Source organism: Panthera leo, chromosome B1 (genome assembly GCF_018350215.1).
Source record: "Panthera leo isolate Ple1 chromosome B1, P.leo_Ple1_pat1.1, whole genome shotgun sequence".
NCBI classification, from domain to species: Eukaryota; Metazoa; Chordata; class Mammalia; order Carnivora; family Felidae; genus Panthera; species Panthera leo.
The window spans coordinates 148019829-148039831 of record NC_056682.1 but is presented as its reverse complement, the minus strand read 5'-3'; the positions used below and the strand labels follow the sequence as shown (position 1 = coordinate 148039831).

The following is a 20003-nucleotide window of genomic DNA, read 5'->3' as shown; positions in this document are numbered from 1 at the left end:
TTGGAGATTGACTCCTGAAGGACATTCTATCCTTTCTAAATCCCAGTCATCACAGTATTTATCTCATGATAAAATGAAGTGCATCATGAAGATGAACTAAGAAAAAATGTAAAGCACAGCATGTGGTACATGTTAAGTGGTCAATAAAATAACCTATTAATATTATATACAGTAGACATTAGTGTAAGATCCATGAAAATTTTATTATTCCTTTTATTATGCCAACATACAAAATCAACTTAAAACTTGGCCTTCCTTGACATGACCATACTCTCCACTCTTCTTCCATTCCAGCTTAATGCATGACACTCCATCAGATTCTTTCCCTGGAAAACTTAATACTTATCAATTGATTCAGACATCAGCTACTGATTGGGCATTTTGACAAATAGCCTTCAAGGCTCAGCATGAACCTATCCTCCTCATACCTGACCCCAAAGCCTCAAAGGATTTCTCCAACCTCAAAAAGTTTAGAGCATTCTTCTATTAGCAGTTTCCCAACCTCACAACTATTGACATCTCAAGCTGGATACTTGTTTTTGTGAGGGGCTTTCCTGTACATTTTAGGATGTTTAGCAGCATCTCTGGTCTCTACTCACTAGATGCCACTAACAAATTCCACCCCCCCTTCCCTGCCAGCAAACTGTAACCACCAGAAGTAGCCTCTTGTCCCCCAGACATGTTCTGTGTTGGGGCAAAATCATCCCTAATTGAGAATCACTGTTCTATAGCATTATTATTTTAGCAGTTAATCCATGTGGGACCATCCTTTTTGATATTATATAGGCTTTTTAATTAAATTATTGTTGGTTTGCTATATGTCTCATTAACTATTTTTGTGTATTTCTCTTCTTTGAGTTATTTGCTGATAAATTTCTGACAAGTAGGTGTACTGTATTATACTCCTTTGTATCTAGCAATGATTGATTGATCAATGTCATCTACTATTGAATGACTCATTCATTCTGGCATGGTTCATAAGAGCAAGATGCCTGTGTCTAAATTCTGGTCCCACCGCTCACTGTCATTTTGGGTAATTTAGTTCACCTCTCTGTAGATCAGTTTTCTCTTTGTATAAAAAGGGGAGAATAGTATCTTCTTCAAAAAGTCATTTGGAGGATTAAATAAATTAATATATGTAGAACACTAAAATAATGCCTGCCCATAGTAAATACTATCCAAATATTACCAATTATAATGTGAATATAATGTCAAAGGATACAACTTAGTGGAATGAGTGATTTCTGTTCCCACAGGAATATTTTATGTGTTTGAAAAAATATGATAATCTATCCAAAAAATTAGAAGATCATGTAAAAAGTAAAACGTGAAGATCTATAACAAGCAATTTGTCACAATGTAGTGTATGAATGGTTGTCGAATGACTGACAAATATTTGGAGTCAGAGAAGAGAACATCACAGTGGAGTAGAAAGTGGGGGAAAGAGTCACCAAAGAGGTAAAAATGGACTGGAACTTTGAAAACAAGCTGTGAAGAGATAAGAAAAGAGGTTAGGCAGAGAGAAAGGTTCAATAAAAGCCTCAAGAAGAGACAAACCATGGCACATTCTGGAGAGACTGAGTAAACAAGTCTGGCTGGAGTAGAAGGTTGAAAGGGACCATGTGTGAGAACAAAGCAAAAATCAAAGTCCATGTTTTGTCCCATGCAATCAACATGCTCATTAGCAATTAAAATCATAAGAATGATACATTTTAGTTCATTGTTATAACTAACATAACTGCCTTTGGTGGCTAGAATAGTCACAGCCAAGGCCCATAGTCCAATATGAAGTAGATATGCACCATAGATTTCTTTATTTCAACAAGAACAATAACTCATGATCACTGAATATTTTCTGCATACCAAATAGTGTGCTGAGCACTTAATATTCATTAATATGCTTAACGTAAATAAATTAAATTAAATTAATGCCATCCTATGGTAGACCACATTTCACAGATTAAATAATTATACAAAAATACTGTATATATTCAAGTTGAGTGGCTCACCCAGTATCACATGGTTAATGTCATGGAAGGGTTTTCAAAAGCTGTGCTCCAGCTACTGTACTGACATTTTCCACAGGATCTTCTTTATCTAGCTTTTTCTTTATAAGTTTTTCTGTACATGTCCCCTCATGTATCTCAGATCTTCTGCCATTCTGAGCTTTTTTATTTTTGCTATACTCCGGACACAGCATTTTTTTTAATTTGTTACTCTCATTTTTTTGAAGTAAAGGTATGGTCTTGATCAACATGACATAGTAGCCATCAGCTGTAGTACTTCCTTAATGTCTATCATCACTGCTACACATTGATATCCTCATGCTAATTTACAGATTTCTTTGTAATTAAATTCCTTTTAATTAGGATGTATTAGGATTGTTTGCTAACTTTCCCAGTAACATAAATCAAAAATAAAAAGCTGTTGACTTGGGGCGCCTGGGTGACTCTGTCAGTTAAGGGTCCGACTTTGGCTCAGGTCATGATCTCGCCATCCATGAGTTTGAGCCCTGCATGTCAGCTGTGCTGACAGCTCAGAGCCTGGAGCCTGCTTCTGATTCTCTCTCTCTCTCTGCCCGCCCCCCTCCGCTCTCATTCTGTCTCTCTCTTCTCTCTCAAAAATAAGCATTAAAAGATTTTTTTAAAAAGCTGTTGACCAGATGCAAAATGTTTACTTCAACTGATTACAACAATCATGATTACTATCCCAATGTACAGTCTTGCATAAAATGGGAGATGAAATTGGAAAGGTGAATGGACATGTTAATTTGACTGTCTAGTTATAGAGGGTGAAATTTACATTATAGCTTTAGGGGTCCTTAAAAAGTTTTTGAGTGGAGCTGTGAAATGCTGAAACCAATATTTTAGGAAGATAAATTGATGTGGGTATGCAGGAAAGTGGAGGAGAAAGAAACTAACGCAAACATCTGGAAAACAGTAATCCAGGATTGAGTGTGAAGGTCATTTTTAAAGGGTAGAAGCAACATCATTTATAGTATATTAAGTATTTAGCTTAAGAGAAAGGCAGAATATATGAATTCTATGAAAACATCATCATTAGCCTATCATGATCATGCTCATAAACTGTAAAAGACATATTCACACACATCCCATTTTCCTGGTTAACAGTCAACTAGGAAGCTTAATCCCATGGATTCAGCATCAGTTTCTATGCAGACGAAATGCCTTCCATCAAGTCCCTTCTCTACCCTCTTTGGAACTCATACACCTAACTGCCACTGCTCCTCTTTTTTAACACACACACACACACAGACACACACACACACACACACACACACACACACACACACACGCACACAGTGTCTCTGTGGTGTTTCATGTAGCTTCTCCCACTCAAAGAACAAATCACCCACTTACTGAACACCCACTATATGGCAGCCCCTGTATCTTTATCATCTCACCAAATCTTCAAAACAAACCTATGGTCGTAAATGATCATCCTTATATAACAAAGGAAGGAACTAGGGCTCAGAGAGATTAGAGGACTTGATCAAGCACCAGAACTAGAATAGAGACAAATGGGAAAGATGGGGTCAAAAATAATACTTTTTTTGCAAAAACATTTTACTATTTATAAAACATATTTACATTTCTTATTTCTTTACATCCTAAAAATAATTCTGTTATCAATAGGAAATGGGTTTTATCAGGAACAATTTCTTGGATATCATTATTTGAAGATGTTAAGCCTACACTTAGGTATGAAGACATCTTTTCTCCAAAATACCAGCTTCCTCGGTGTTCCCTGTAATTGGTAAGATCCCTATTCCCCTAAAAAGTATACTGACTCATCCCTTCTTAGGAAACCAATCTTAAATTCTTACCCCTACCACATCTGAAATCACACCTTTGGAAAGATAAGGAGGGGCAGAGAAATAACAAAAGCAGTTAAAGTCCAATCCACATCCAAGACATCTTTACCTGTTCCTGGAGAAAAACCCATCCATGTTGACATTAGCCTTTTAAGTGACACAGATATGACTAACCTGGCTTGGTACTAAATGCCTGAAAATAAGTCTATCTAAAGATTGAGATAAGGGTGCCTGAGTGGCTCAATCTGTTAAGCATCTGACTTCAGCTCAGGTCATGATCTCACAGTTCATGAGTTTGACCCCTGCATCAGGCTCTCTGCTGTCAGTACAGAGTCCACTTTAGATCCTGTGCTCCTCTCTCTCAATCTCTCTCTCTCTCTCTCTGCCCTTCCTCCTCTCTCTCTCTCTCAAAAATAAATAAGCATCTTTTTAATCTTAAAAAAAAATAAAATAAAGAGTGAAATGAAACTAGTGCCCATTGACCTGATTGGTTCACGGAGAATGTTTTGACTTATGTCCCTCTTTCCCCAAAGAACATGCACCAAAGATTTACCTGAAGTTATTCTCTCAGAGGGTCCAATTAAAGTTTCTTAACAAAAGCTTGCCTAACTCTAGTCTATTATCTTCAGATAAAAAACTATCTAGGAAATTCTGAGGAAAACATTATAATGTACTCATTATCCATCTAATATTTCCATTTTCTCTTTCAATCTCAGAACATTATGTTATGCTTCCTTCTAGAGTGTTGGGGTAAGGGAGGGAAGATACATTTACTATAACAAGTATGAGGGTGAAAATCTTGAGAATGTTGGCACTGGGTCACTAGCTTTATCTGCAGATAAAAACCTGAACAAAATAGATAATGGTTAATTTTGCACCTATTTTACATATATTTCCTTCAGCTCACCAAAATGATTGTCTTCAGAGCTTATGTCCATTATTCCTTTACTGTCCTCCCTGCAATTGAGTTCTCTGAATAAATACAAGGGTTGGTTTACAATTAAAAATAATGAGACTCTACTGGGCCAATGTCCTTGCATGCAATAAAAGGGTGTGGGCTAAATTACAGGAGCGGAGTTTGGTTTTTTTCCCCGTTTTGCTTCACTTTGATTGGTGGATTGGCGCTTTAAATAAAGGTTTCTGGTCTTCCCTGAATGAGAGATACAGAGCGAGTCCTAGGCACAGACCAGAAAAAATTTTAATCTTCTTTTCTTAGAACTGTCTTGGTTGGCATCACCAGGCCCTGAGAACACAGTGCATGTCAACATTGAAGGTAAAATGTGATTTTATGATTTCCATGTGATTCCTGTAAGTTCTTTTTTCCTATCTCCAAGTAGCTTTTATACAGAGGATTTTTGTTTGTCACCAGAAGCTGAATAATAGTTTATTGTAAACCATTAGCATGTTCCAGAGAAGACATGCCTAATATCTTACCAGCTAAGAAAAAAGACTAATCTATAGACTTTTTTTTCTTTTTCTTTTTTTTTCTTTTCTTTTTTTTTCTTTTTTACTATTTGTGATTATTAGTGACAGCGCCTAATTTAGAAAGGCATTAGAAGACAAGCAAATTTCTTGGGTAGGTAGATTTCTGTTCATATAAGAGTAAAGAGGCTTTTCAACTTCTAGAATAAACTTAAAGAGATAATTCATTTTAGAAAAAGGAAAACTCAGTTTTGAGACCTATTTCCCACTAATATCAAAGGCATTTAAAATATTCAGTTCATTCTTACTTTTTTAATATTTATTTATTTGGGGGGAGAGCACAAGTGGGGGAGGAGCAGAGAAAAGGGGGACAGAGGATCTGAAGCAGACTCTTCACTGACAGCAGTGAGCCTGATGTGGGGCTTCACCTGGAAGATCATGACCTGAGCCGAAGTCAGACACTCAACCAACTAAGCCACCCAGGCATCCCTCATTCTTGTTTTTTAAAAGATAAGTTTTGTTATGTTTATCTGGATAACTGAAACATAGAGTGATACATTCTAATATATCTGCAAATAAAGGTTTGCTATAAAATAATCATTGTATTATATTTCAAATGCATTTCAAAATGTACTCTGGAGAGAAAGTATAACATCCTGTGAATGATACTTAATAGACCAAAATTTCACATAATGGAACGGATTTTCAAATTCATAATTCATTTTATGAAATGAAACACAGCATTTAAAGAACACAGCACAAAGGTTGTTCCTATATGTTCATTTAGGTTGTAACTCCATTAAAAAAATCACTTAGATATTTTTTAATTGATTGTCAATTCATTCCAAAAACTAGTAAGCATAAATAAGCTTAGAAACATTTAATTGTGTTTTATTTTTATTTTTGTTTTCTTGAAACTGATTGTTTTGGAAGAACAGAGATGTGGCTCATTTGAAATATTGCCTTTTAACCATTCTGAAATAAAAATTCATCTGATTTAATTCTCCAACCCAATTCTGTTTCAGATCCCACTTTCCAAAATGAAGGACCTAATACTGATCTTTTGCCTCCTGGAAATGAGTTCCGCAGTGCCGGTAAGTCATAGGTTTCTAGATTTTCTAGATTCTTGGATGCTAAACAGTACTGAAGGACATGGTCTGAAGTTCGTGCATGGACTCATTTGAATTAATCCAGTGGTAGAGTTCCTACTGAGTCAAAGGTCATAGGTGTCCAGACATCAGCTTACCATCTGAAAGCAGTAGGTCAATGTAATATTTTTATTCAAAAAGATATTAAAATATTCTGAAGAAAATTTTGAAGTCTTATTCCATTCATTCAAATATAAAAGACTTATGTAGCCTCTGCAATGCCATGGCACAATTTTATTATAACCACTTGCTGCCGTTGTGCAATTGAAATGGAGAAGAAATTTCTCCAAAAAAGTAAAGTCCATTTTCTTCATTTTTAAAAGAATAATATTAGCCAAATTATGATGGTTACAAAACAGAGCTAAGTAATTCCATTTGAAGCTAGTAATTAAGTAATTAACCAACAGATTTGCCTCATGGGGGAGATATTATATGACTGAGAGTTGAAGTTTCTTAAATCAAAACATGCTATGGCAATGGGGCTAATTGTATGTTATAGTCCTATACCTGGCTCATTCTAACATATGTTGATATGATCTCATGAATACAATCCTCTGGGTACTGAACTCTACCAGCCAATAGTATGTGTTTCTATTTTCATGAAGACTTTGTTCTGCTGCCATATGCATTTGGCAAATATTGACTGAACACGTGACATGTATCCAGCAATGTGCTGGGCATTGGAGCCACAAAGGTAAGTTTGACATGATCTCTTGTCTTGAGGAACTCATAGTTGGACTTAAATAAACTTTCAAATATTTCAGTTCCCTGACAAAAAAAAAGATTAGCTACTTGGGTTTCTTAAAGTTAAATGTTTGGGAGAAAGGGGATAAAAACTGGCTACAAGGATGAAAGCCTCAACTCTGCGAATAAAAAGAGTTTCTATTCCATTACTCAACATGAACTTTAAGTGAAAGAAAAAGTGAAGCTGCCACCCTAGCTTACCTTTGTATAATACTGACCCTGGGGTCAGCCTCAGCCATCCACTGTCTAATACCTTGACACTCCTGGAACTTATGCTGGCCCACACCTGTGTCAATCAGGTCCACCCTGAGGGACATGACAATTGTTTAGGATTGCCGACTGACTGCCTGTCAAGTTAGATGTTCTACTTTTACTCCCTCCTTGGAAATGTACCCTCTGTCCATTTACATTCATGTAAATTTGTTGTTAATTCATGACTTGGAGTAAATGGAAAGGAAAGTATACTTTGTAGTTGAATCTGTCCAAGATACCTTATTTGTGTACTGGCCACTGGGAGGAAGGAAGGCTTTACTCTCACAGTCCCCCAAAATGCTGAACAATCTGCTCACTACACACACACACACACACACACACACACATCAGTCTTCCTGTCTACACAACTGATCTTTTTCTCTGCTTAGAGTATTTGCTACACATTTATAACTCTTTTTCTGCTATCCATTTCCAAAACTGAATTATTTGGAGCAATTTGCACCATGACTAAGAGGGCAAGATTTTACCTGTATAAAAAAGCAGAAAGTGGAAGGTAGATAACACACTCAGGAAACTATTCCTCAACTTCTTACTCATGAAAAAAAAATCCCAATATATTTAGTGGGCGCTCCATAAATATTTGTGTATAAATGAAGGAAAGAAGGCATTGAGAACCTGGGACCCTGGAAAGTAAGGATTTCCAAAGAACCAAAGACCCTCAAAATCCAAAGTACTCTAATTCTTACTCTTCCATTCTCCATTTTTTTTTCTACTGGTATTTATGCATATTAACAAAGATTGCTTTAGAAAGAAAAATATCTTACACTTTAAAAATCTAGTTGTAAAAAAAAAAATCTAGTTGTAAGTATAACTATATTTTTAACAACTTTTAAATGAACACATTAAGTATAATAAAACTTGACTTTTTTTAAAGTGTACATTTTGAATATGATCAAAAAATATAAACACAGATCAATAGATTTATACATAAAATAATTTTTCATGAATGACGGAGCATTTGTTGAAACCCCTTGAATGGATGGCAAGTTAGGTTTTGCATGTGCTCTTTGCTGAATGCCATGATTCCATGCCACATTCCATGAACCAGAAGCACGTAAGCTTGGCAAAACCACAAGAAAACTGACCTTAAGTTTGTCCCTTTTGCTTACCTATAGGATAATTTCTTTAAGAATACAAAGTATTCTTGGTTTTCTATTTTGTAGCTTTATCCTACACTGTATTTGTGCTCAATGTAATCTCAAAGTTAAAACAAAAATTTCTGCATTAAGATACAAAGGGTAGATGATTCATGTGGGAGCAAAGCCATTAAATATGATGTTAATTCTCCCAATTAATTTAAATTTTTCTTTATTCTGCTTAAAAACTCAAGTCAAAATCCCTCAGCTGGCCTTTATGCACTGGGCTAGGCTTTCTATTTCCAGTATGCATTTAGGGAAGGTTCTCACCAGATATCTCAAAATTATTCTTATTTCCGTCTAGATGTTTCCTCAGCAACCTGGAACACCAGGCATGGCTAGTTTGAGCCTGGAGGTATGTATCGTCAGAGTATTTACATGCAGTCTTTACATTTGTATGGTCTTGGTAAGAGAGAAACACCATGGGCAGGTTCTGTTTTCCTACTCAGAAGTCAGTGGCTTTCTAGAGAAGTTCCAGAGAAGCGTATGACATTTATTAGAACCTCATCTTCTCATTTTACTGCAATTTTAAACTCTCAGATATTTTACTCTTCAGAGTGTCATCTGTGTGTGAATCAGATCAATACTAATATTTAATACCTAATATATATTACATATACATTATATAATTACTATATTAATATAATTACTACATTAATTAAAACACATTGCTCTGACGCCACAAATGGTTTACATTTAATTCCATCACCTTATAGTATTTTATATGACAATGTTCCCCTGAAGAGAATTTACCCCACAAAATGTGGTTGTTTATAAGAACTCCTGTAAATAACATTAACCTGGTTTTGTGGCACCTGCTTCATAGCCTATGTTTGTCTTGCTGAAGTTCTCATAACTAATAATACTCTGTTTAGAAAATCTCAGCACACTGGAAACATTTGACCATGTCAAAAGAAAATATTAACAGTTATGAATAAAAAAACATTTATGAGATTATAAATTTTTCATAAGACCTTGCAAAGTTTATTCATATCATGATAATCTGGGGGCAATTAATATATACATAGGCTAGAAGTTTATTTCAAACGGAAGCTAATTTCACAGAGTTACTTTTTTCTCACTTTCTAGCTTAAAAACAACTCAAAGCACTCTAAACCTCTTCCCATTAAATTGAAATTGACTTTCTGTTGAATTGGCAGCATTCTTGACCACCTATCCAGATACTCACCATTTTCCCCAGTGTGTTTTACATTTATTATTTTGAGGCCTTTTTTATTTGGGAAGGAGGTAAGGGTGCTTTGTTTTGTCTTGTTTTTGTTTTGTTTGCCTGTTTGGGGATGGATTTATAAAAGGCAAAGTAAATTAAATGGGGAACGGAGGAACGCGTCAATGAAACAATGTTCTCATGATTAAGTTTCTATTTCAATTGAATGAGCTATTTTCCAATGTTTTAATGTGACCTTTACTTAAATGATACCTTTTTCTCTTATTTGATTAATGATAAAAAGCAAACTCACTATTTTAAATTTTTTTTTTTAATTTTTTTTTCAACGTTTTTTTTTATTTATTTTTGGGACAGAGAGAGACAGAGCATGAACGGGGGAGGGGCAGAGAGAGAGGGAGACACAGAATCGGAAGCAGGCTCCAGGCTCCGAGCCATCAGCCCAGAGCCTGACGCGGGGCTCGAACTCACGGACCGCGAGATGGTGACCTGGCTGAAGTCGGACGCTTAACCGACTGCGCCACCCAGGCGCCCGCAAACTCACTATTTTAATAGCAATAACAACAATGGCACAACCACATTTAACATTTCCACTCTTCAATGATGATTTGTTTCTATTTTATTTTATTCAGCTGACCCACTGCAAACTTTGTGCTAATACCATATATTGAGAAAATGGTTGTACCATATGAAAAGGAATATATGTGGCAAACACTAACCCATCTTTTTTCTTGATAGACAATGAGACAGTTGGGAAGTTTGCAGGGATTAAATATGCTTTCTCAGGTAACCTTATTTTCGAATATTTCTTATTGCAAGAATTAATGGTGGTGGTGGTAGTGATATTATTAATAGCAACATTGTAATTCATAAAATTTGTGAATAGATGTTATCCTAAGTATTGAAAGAACAAATGAGTAACTGAGATAACCTAAAACAAAACAAGACCCTTGGATGGGATGGTAGGTAAAACAATATTTAATGTTCTTGAGTAAGAAAAAAATCCTTTCTAGTACTTCAATTTTATTGAACAGCCCAAAATATGAGTGCTTAAAAAGCTAAATCTCAAGTAAGTTTATGGGAATCTTGCAGTCTGTCTTAGGATGGAAAGTAAGTCTATTGGAAGAGAGCATTTACCTGTCCACATTAAATTCACCGATGTCACACTTACTTTGGCTGTCTCCACACTTTCTATGGATTTTGTAGAAAATGAAAACCAAGTTTAAGCCACTACTGAAATAAAAGCATGTGTTTTTTTCTTTTTTTTCCCCCCTGCATATCTTTAGTATTCAAGATTTGGTTTTGGAAAGTCATTTAATTCTTTGTGGATGCATGGTCTCCTGCCACCACATTCTTCTTTCCCATGGATGAGACCAAGGGAGCATGAAACTCAACAGGTAGGTTAATTGCATCAATGTGCTTGAAACTTCATGCTTAACAATATTTGCCTTCTCTAACTTATCATATACTAGCTACAGACAGATAATAATAATGAATAAAAAAGTATTCAAGTATTAGCAAGTCAAAACTTATAATTGTTTTTAGTACTTAGGAAAAATTAAAATAAAGTGGTCCAAACTTTCAACTTATTTGTATATTTATTTCAAATAGGAAGATATGGCCTCCAAAATATAAGAGGCCTATGTTAATGACATGAGCCATAACAAGAGAGAAACTATCTTCAAGATGGAAGCAGGCTATATCCTGGACAACTCTCATCTTAGTCAAGAGTCCCAAATAATTATTCAAAGTCACATTTAAAATGATGCCAAAGTCCTGGTTAAAATATCATGAACCCTACAGTAATCAATAAATACATCAATCAGTTAACCATTATTTTTTTGGTGCCTAATAAATGCATAAGCCAAATTATAGATTGGGAGTGAAAATGAAAACATTTAAGAATGGCTCCAAGGTTCATGAAGTTTCAGATCTGATTGGGAGATAAGATAAGACAGTGTATTACAAGGTGCTAAATTATGAGGTATCGGTAATAAAAAGCCATAGAGTTTAGAGATGGGCAGTAGTTGAAGAGGCAAAGCAGAGCCAGATTGTTGTGAGATTTCCATACCACTTTGAGGAGCTTGCAAATGATTTAAAAATAACAGGAAGCCATCCACCACAGTTAATTTCAAAAAGGAGCAAATAAACATGGTTGTTTTAATAGCAACTTTTGATTCCAGTGTTCACAAGTAACATTATTCACCAAGCCACATTTAGTGGGACAATAAATAATGTTAGTAGTGACTGTTTCTCCACTTGATTATTTCCAAAATGGACTCCATGATGCAGGAATTTGATTGGTATTTTACTTAATTATCACTTCTCTCCTTTCATTAACTCAAAACATATATTATTTATCAAGTGCCAGGCACGTGTTAGGAACCATGTTAAGTGTTAGGGCTATAAAGTCAAAGAAGACATAGTATTGTCTCTCAGTTGACGGTGGGCAAAGATGTCATTGTAATCCAGTGAAAAAGTGGTAAAAGAGACATACCTAGAGGCAGCTTTGGGAACTCCGAGGAGGAAACAACCATTCTACCAGGAAGTCCAATAGTTTTCCATATTCTTCAGCACAGATAGTCCCAAAGGAAGTGGAGGAGACAGCCACACAAAAGACCGCCCCAATAACATTGACTTTACATAAATTGGTGCTTCCTAAATGAACATAAGCTTCAGGCCAATTCCCCGGACTCTCTTGCAAGTAGAAAGCTTCCCAAGCCCTTTTGTTTTAGAAATTCTAGACACCACAGTTCAGTGAGCTATCGCTTCCTGACACTCCTTTCAAATTTCTCTGCAGTATGAATATTCTTTGCCTGTACATCCCCCACCTCTCCCATCGCAGCCATCCCTGCAGCCTCAACAGCCAGGACAGAAACCTTTCCTCCAGCCTACTATTGTAACCGCCATCCAGGACGCAGCCCAGAAGGGAGGACCTCAGCCTCCAGTTTACCAGGGACAACCGCCCTTGCAGCAAGCAGAGGGGCCAATGCTTGAACAGCAGGTGGCACCATCAGAGAAGCCACCAAAAGCCGAGGTAATTCTTTCTCAAAAGTCCAATCAGGATTGCGCACTAACTCGAAGGAAAACTGATTTGCAGAGCATATTTAAATAATCGGAATTTTCAGGCATAATTTATGACAATACAAATATGTTTTTAAGCAGTTGACATATCTGTCCTTTGCCATTAGAAACAAGGCATGGATTCTAAAAAGATCCTGTGCCTCTTAGTTTCTTAGTCACATAAGATGAAAGCTTTCAGGGGAAATAGGACAGCCCAGAGAATTCTATGCTTCCTATCATCAGGATCTTTTTCAGCGTTGGAAGGACTGAGAAGACTGATTATCCCACAGCATTGCATGTAGTATTTTGGATTATTATTTCTCTATCTGGTGGAGAAAAAACAATCATGCAATAATGTAGAGAAAAGAGCAGTAGAAAGAAAAGGAAGCTACCATGTAACTAGTATGCTGCAGGCATTTGACATTCCCCCATGTCACCCTGATTAAAATCCTATAAAGATAGATATTATCATCCTTTTTAAGAAGAAGACAGACTGGGGCGCCTGGGTGGCTCATTCAGTTAAGCGTCCAACTTCAGCTCAGGCCATGATCTTGCAGCTCGTGAGTTCAAGCCCCGCATCAGGCTCTGTGCTGACAGGTCAGAGCCTGGAGCCTGCTTCAGATTCTGTGTCTCCCTCTCTCTGCCCCTCCCATGCTCATGCTCTGTCCTTCTCTGTCTCTCAATAATAAATAAATGTTAAAAAAATTAAAAAGAGAAGACAGACTTTGTGCCCTGCCTGACTAAATGAAGGTGAAAATCAGGAAATTCATTTTAGATTGCTTATTATAGTCATAAATAAGTTAAGAGTATGTCCAGTTCTGAGGCGCCTGGGTGGCTCAGTCGGTTAAGCGTCCGACTTCAGCTCAGGTCATGATCTCACGGTCCGTGAATTCGAGCCCCGCGTCTGGCTCTGTGCTGACAGCTCAGAGCCTGGAGCCTGCTTCAGATTCTGTGTCTCCCTCTCTCTCTGACCCTCCCCCATTCATGCTCTGTCTCTCTCTGTCTCAAAGATAAATAAACATTAAAAAAAATTTTTTAAAAAGAGTATGTCCAGTTCTACTTTTATAGTTTAGTAATTTTAATATTCATCTATGATGCAGCTACCAGGAATGGATTTTGCTGATCCACAAGGACCATCAGTAAGTACAGATCTCAATGAGATACTTTATTAAGAAAAATATCTATACTTCAAGAAAGAAGAGGGGTGCCTGGGTGGCTCAGTCGGTTAAGCATCCGACTTCAGCTCAGGTCATGATCTCATGGTTTGTGGGTTCAAGCCCTGCGTCAGGCTCTGTGCTGACAGCTCAGAGCCTGGAGCTTGCTTCAGATTCTGTGTCTCCCTCTCTCTCCCTGGCCCTTCCCCACTCGCACTCTGTCTCTCTCTCTCTCTCTTAAAAATAAATAAACATTTTAAAAATAAAAAAAAAGAAGAGTGAAAATGTTTAATTGCCCCATTCATTCATGAATATGAAGTATAATGGGTTCCTTTGTTTTCTTAAATATTAAATACTTATTTGTTAGACTAATCCACCTGAAAATGCATTTCATATAACACTTAGAAATGGCTGTAATGGGAGGTTTGCCTGTATTATAGCAAAAATGAATTACTAATTCTGTTTTCTACCACTTAAAGGTGTTCCAAATAGCTCGTTTGATATCCCGGGGACCAATGCCACAAAATAAACCTTCTCCAGTAAGCTTTTTAAAAAATATGCCTCTGCTTATAATTTACTTGAACATTTTTCCTTGGAAAATGCATTTTATGATGATTATTGTATTTATATTTAGCTTTATCCAGGAATATTTTACATGTCCTATGGAGCAAATCAATTGGTAAGTCTGTAACCTACAAAAAATATCATTTTAAATTAAATATTATCTTAAGAGCTATAGTTATAAAAGTCTAGGCTTCACACAAAAGATTCCATATTCTCTGAGTGCCTAATAGCAACTGAAATGTCAAGGAGGCACACTTTCTATCTGAGTAACTCTAGCCAGATACACACACACACACACACACACACACACACACACATATATACAACAGCATTTAGGAAAGGTAAATTTTCTATCTGAATTATCCAACTTGGCTCCATGCATTTAATAATGACTCACCTCTACACTTTACCCTGCCGTTGGACACGGCATTAACTTTAAGGTTTAAGGAAAGGTTAACTTTTTACTTTACTTTTAACTTTGTCTTGAGTAGCTAATGGGATAATAGGAACCTACTGACTGGTAATAAGATGCACTGTTTCTTTTTGAACAGAATGCTCCTGCCAGACTTGGCATCATGAGCTCAGAAGAAATGGCGGTGAGTAATGTCCTCAAACTGTTATGAAAATAGTGGTCAGGGCAGAACAGTCACAAAAGACTTGCTGCAAGAGGCATTGGCCATAAATGTCACTGAATATACAGCACAGGACTCAGATTGTTCCACTCAGAAACCAAAACCTTGATTCTTAGGCAACATGCAAAGATTTCGCCACGTTTCCATCTAGTCACTTCTGAGTCACGACCATTCTAGAACATAAGATTTTGCCCTGTTTCTTGAATATGAGCAGAGGAGAAACCTTTACTGAAAGGCCATTATCATTGAATGGCATATGCTTCAAACCAAAAAAAAGACACGCATGATTTGTACAGAGTTCCCATTTCTTCTCGGACCAAATAAATTCAAAAGAACAAATTCAACAGCTTTGCAAACAACTTAGACCTCGACATTGAGAGATAAAAGAGAAAAAGAAAACAACTCTATGTATTATGTTATCTTCACCCCAAGTGTAGCCACCATCTGTCACCACACAACACTGTTACAATGTTGTATACATGAACCTAACGTGACGTTGTGTGTCAACTATATTCAGATAAGAAAAAGAAAACTAACCAAGTTTAAAAGGTGATTAGTGTAAAATTCAAAGTGTGTTAATAAGTTAATTTGAGCATATTCTTTTTCTATTATCCATGCATATGACAACTTTAAATTTTGAGACCAGTAGACTTGCACAATTTCATATTTTCCCCCAGAAATTTCTACCTGTTACCTCTGTTAGAGGACAAAACAAAAGAAAAAAAATACCATACTAAATTAAATTGTTATCAACTATAGATCCTATCAAATGAATAAATACCATAAATATGCTATCACCGAAAGAAAGCTCTCATCCCAACATTCTTTTTTTTTTTTAATGTTTATCTATTTTTGAGGGAAAAAGAGAGGCAGAGTGAGAGCAGGGGAGGGGCAGAGAGAGAAAGACACAGAATCCAAAGCAGGCTCCAGGCTGTGAGCTGTCAGGACAGAGCCAGACGGGGGGCTCAAGCTCACAAACTTCGAGATCATGACCTGAGTCAAAGTCAGATGTTTAACTGACTGAGCCACCCAGGTGCCTTTCTCATCCCAACATTCTTGAGTGCCTTGTATGAACTAGATGCATAGGAAGACACTATAGAGGCAAGATAAATTAGATAAGATTTCTGTTCTCAAGGAGTTTACTCTCTAATCAATGGGAAAGTTAGATACAAGGGCAGATAGTGTCAAAATGTTGTGATAAGGGCAAACAGACCTATAAGAGAGGTAAAGGGGAGAGGCAGGTAGCCCAGACAAGGGGTTCACAGTGCCATCCCTCAAGGAGATGATGTGAGAAGCTGAGATTTAGAGAGTGGAGAGCCAAGAGAAGGTAGGAGAAAAGAATGCGGTATCCACATACTACCAACACAACTGGCTGAAAATTCAAGTAAGCGTTAATTATCATCTTATCATTTTATTTATTTATATTCTGCCTCATGCTTAAAAGATTTTGTAGTAGCTTATGAAAAGCCCCCAGTAAAGGTCACCAAAAAATTGAAGATAGAATTTAAAATGAGTAAGCGATTAATTAAATGAGATTACAAACATGCAAATTACAAAGCCCTACACAATCATTGCAAGTAGCCCAAAATTGGAGGCTGGATATTTTGGGGCAGCAAAGGCAGAAAAAAAGAGACCTGGTAAGTTCTACAATTCTAACCGTCCACAGGAAGAAAATATTTCAGTTCCTCCAGAGAGATCAAGCTTCTTTTTCTGATACATGTTCTAAAAATAAAAAGAAAGAAAAAGAAAAGGAAAATCTTAGAGAGGGCTTTGTTCATTTGAGAAATGATGTTGAGGTGGTTTTCTAAAATACCCCTCAACAAACTCAGCAATGGGCCAGTTTTTGTTTGTTTGTTCATTTGTTTTATGATGGCATTGCCTATTTTGGCTGCTTATTGTTTTCTTAACATTAACTTTGAACTTCCGTTTGCCTGTAGACTTGGTTCTGCCCCGCTTCCCCACTTCTCTCCTTCCTGCTTTCATTCAGACTTGGCAAAGGGTCTCCACCTGCCTTCCACCTTTCCAGAAAAGTGCAGAATCCTCTCCTTTATATTTCAAAGCCAGTTTAGTGAGAAATGTGCTTACCCAAAGCTGTCAACTCACTCTTTGTTCCCTAACAGTTTTTTATGATTTCTAGGTGAATCTGACCAATTGTGATTGCGTGGTATACTTAATAGTAGGTGATAACGGTACCTTTGGTAAATGGTTTATTTCCAGGGAGGCAGAGGAGGCCCCATGGCCTATGGAGCCATGTTCCCAGGATTTGGAGGCATGAGGCCTAACCTTGGCGGGATACCCCACAATCCAGCCATGGGTGGGGATTTTACTCTGGAATTTGACACCCCAGTCGCCGGAACCAAAGGCCCTGAGAAGGGCGAAGGAGGTGCACAAGGCTCCCCCAGGCCGGATGTCAACCCGGCCGATCCGGAAAACCCAGCTCTCCTTCCAGAGGTAGCACCTGGTGCCCTGGGAGGGCTTCTTGCTCACCCAAAGGGCAACGACCCCAGCCTGGCAAGAGGTCCTGCAGGGCAGAGTGCCGGACCCCCCAGGGTCACCCCAGCAGAAGCTGACCCACTGATGACCCCTGGATTAGCAGATATTTATGAGACCTATGGTGCCGACGTGACCACACCCCTGGAAGAAACGCCCACAGATACCACAGCCATCCCAGACACTCAGCAAACATCCATGCCAGAAAACAAGGCCCAGCAGCCCCAGATCATGCATGATGTGTGGCATTTCCAAGAGCCCTGAGAGCTTTGAGATTATCAGCTACTTTCTGTATGCACAAGCTCCCCAGCTTTGTCCCTATAGTATATCTCTTTACTGAAACACTTACTACCCTGCCGCAGCAAAGGCGTTAAAAATGCTGAGCATATATTAATAAATACAAGTGGCTAGAAATAGTGTAGGTCCCCTTCTTGCTTTCATTCTCTTATTGAAATAAAATGTGTTGGCTTTCTCTGTGATTTAGAAATACTCTTAATGACATCAGAGCAAGTTTAAGGGTCTCTGCATGTGAAAATCGCTGTTTCTTAGCTGTCTTGGGCACTATAGAATTTCTCTCTCCAGCATGACACCGTCATATCCAGGAAATGCAACATTGCTTTGGAAATTTTTCTCCAAGCAAAGGCACACATTCTCAGAATTATGAGAGACACCATTCAAACATTATTAAACAGGGATGGGTGAACAATCCCTGACTGGTATTACTGGGTTTGGTAATATTGGATTTAAAATTCTCATTGTAGAGTATTTTATTTAATCTAGTAAAAACACTTAGCTTATTTTAAATAAAGAATTTTTCTCGTTGAAAATATCAGGAATTATATGTTTATTATTTACATATATTCAAATGGTTAAGAAAGGCATGCTCATTCCCTACCTTTGCTATTCTTTAACCCATTTTATTTAATTTGTTCATTCTTTCATTGAAAGTTTATTGAGTATCTACCAATGTCCTAGGCACTGTGCTAGGCAATGGGCACACAGTCGCTTCCCTCACAGCTTACACTGGGCATGACTGACAAGAAGACAGACAACCACAGTTTTTGTTTTTATGACAAAAACAGCCATTCTGAACCAACTCACGTATTTTACATACATTATCTCACAACAATACTGCAAAACCCACAACATACATGAAAAGTGCTATGAAAATGCCAAGCACGGAGGGGGTGTGGGGGGAGAGAAAAAAAAAAAAGAAAGAAAATGCCAAGCACAGGGTGCCGCCAAAGCCACAGAGGAGACAGCCTCACCCAGCCGGAGAGGCATTGGAGGGGCTGGGAGGGATCAGACAAGTTTTCTCAGAACCGTTTGCAGAATAAGGCCTCCAAGAGGAAGAAACACAAGAAGAGTCATGTGGGTGCCACGTGAGATTTAGCTCATTCCTGTGAAGCACACTGTGGTAAAAAAGGGAATCAGCAAATGATTGCTACTTGTCACCAAAGCTAGATATTCAGTCAGGGCTATTTGCCTAACTTGACAGGTTCCGAGGCCAGTTCTGGTCACCTGTGAAAAGTAGCCTCCCACCCCATTCTGTCCACCCCCTCCCAGGTGGCCCAGCCAGGCCTTACCCTCTCCAGGATCTAGATTCCTGTCCCTCCCCTGTGGAGATTCTGGGGATACAGCCCAGGAGATGAGCTCCGATGCCTCCGGACCTGGGATACTTCGGCAACCACAGCAGGACCGTGCAGCCATCCCTAACGTCTCCCCCTTTTCAGGCAGAGCTCCGCTCACCCCTACCCTATGACTAGAGCCCGAGGAGACCTGCAGGAGATTAAAACTGTGTCCTGTAGCGGCTCTGGCAAAGGTGCAAGGGTTGGAAAATGAGCCCCACCGTAGCCAGCAGGTGCCCACTGAGTCCCACCTTAGCAAGCCAGACAGTCTCCTAAAAAGCAGGATAGTAAAAGATGTCCAGACAGACACCACATGTTGTCATCTTTGAGTCTTTGGGAATGAGACCCAATCTCCCCGATCCTGTATTTTCATCTCCATCATGGAGCTACAAGCCAATTCACCCCACATGGTTGTTGTGAGGTCTACATGAGATGGATAGCGCTGGGATAAAATCGCTAAGTCATAGCGGTTTCCACCTTTTCCTGCTGATCCTTTCCCGAAAGAGAACCCTGCAAAACAATCAGTAAGAACAGAATGGAATTGTTCCCATCATCTGAATGTGTGCTTTTCCATTCACACTCCACAGCTAGCCTTTTGACTTCTTCCTTATAATTCATAGCATGCATTTGTTTGTTTTTATTTTTTTAATGTTTTTTTTTTATTTTTGAGAGAGACGAGCATGAGTGGGGGAGGAGCAGAGAGAGAGGGAGACAGAATCCAAAGCAGGCTC

General features: G+C 38.0%; 1 protein-coding gene across 1 annotated transcript; it reads left to right on the top strand.

Moving 5' to 3' along the window:
• Positions 1 to 970: 970 nt before the first annotated feature.
• On the top strand, positions 971 to 17997 carry AMBN (ameloblastin). Its single transcript, XM_042936709.1, has 11 exons — positions 971 to 1033; positions 6283 to 6351; positions 8863 to 8913; positions 10480 to 10527; positions 11028 to 11138; positions 12542 to 12778; positions 13905 to 13943; positions 14438 to 14497; positions 14593 to 14637; positions 15074 to 15118; positions 17372 to 17997. Exons 1-11 carry the CDS (start codon positions 971 to 973, stop codon positions 17906 to 17908), a joined length of 1305 nt encoding a protein of 434 aa, XP_042792643.1. The 3' UTR covers positions 17909 to 17997.
• Positions 17998 to 20003: the final 2006 nt, after the last annotated feature.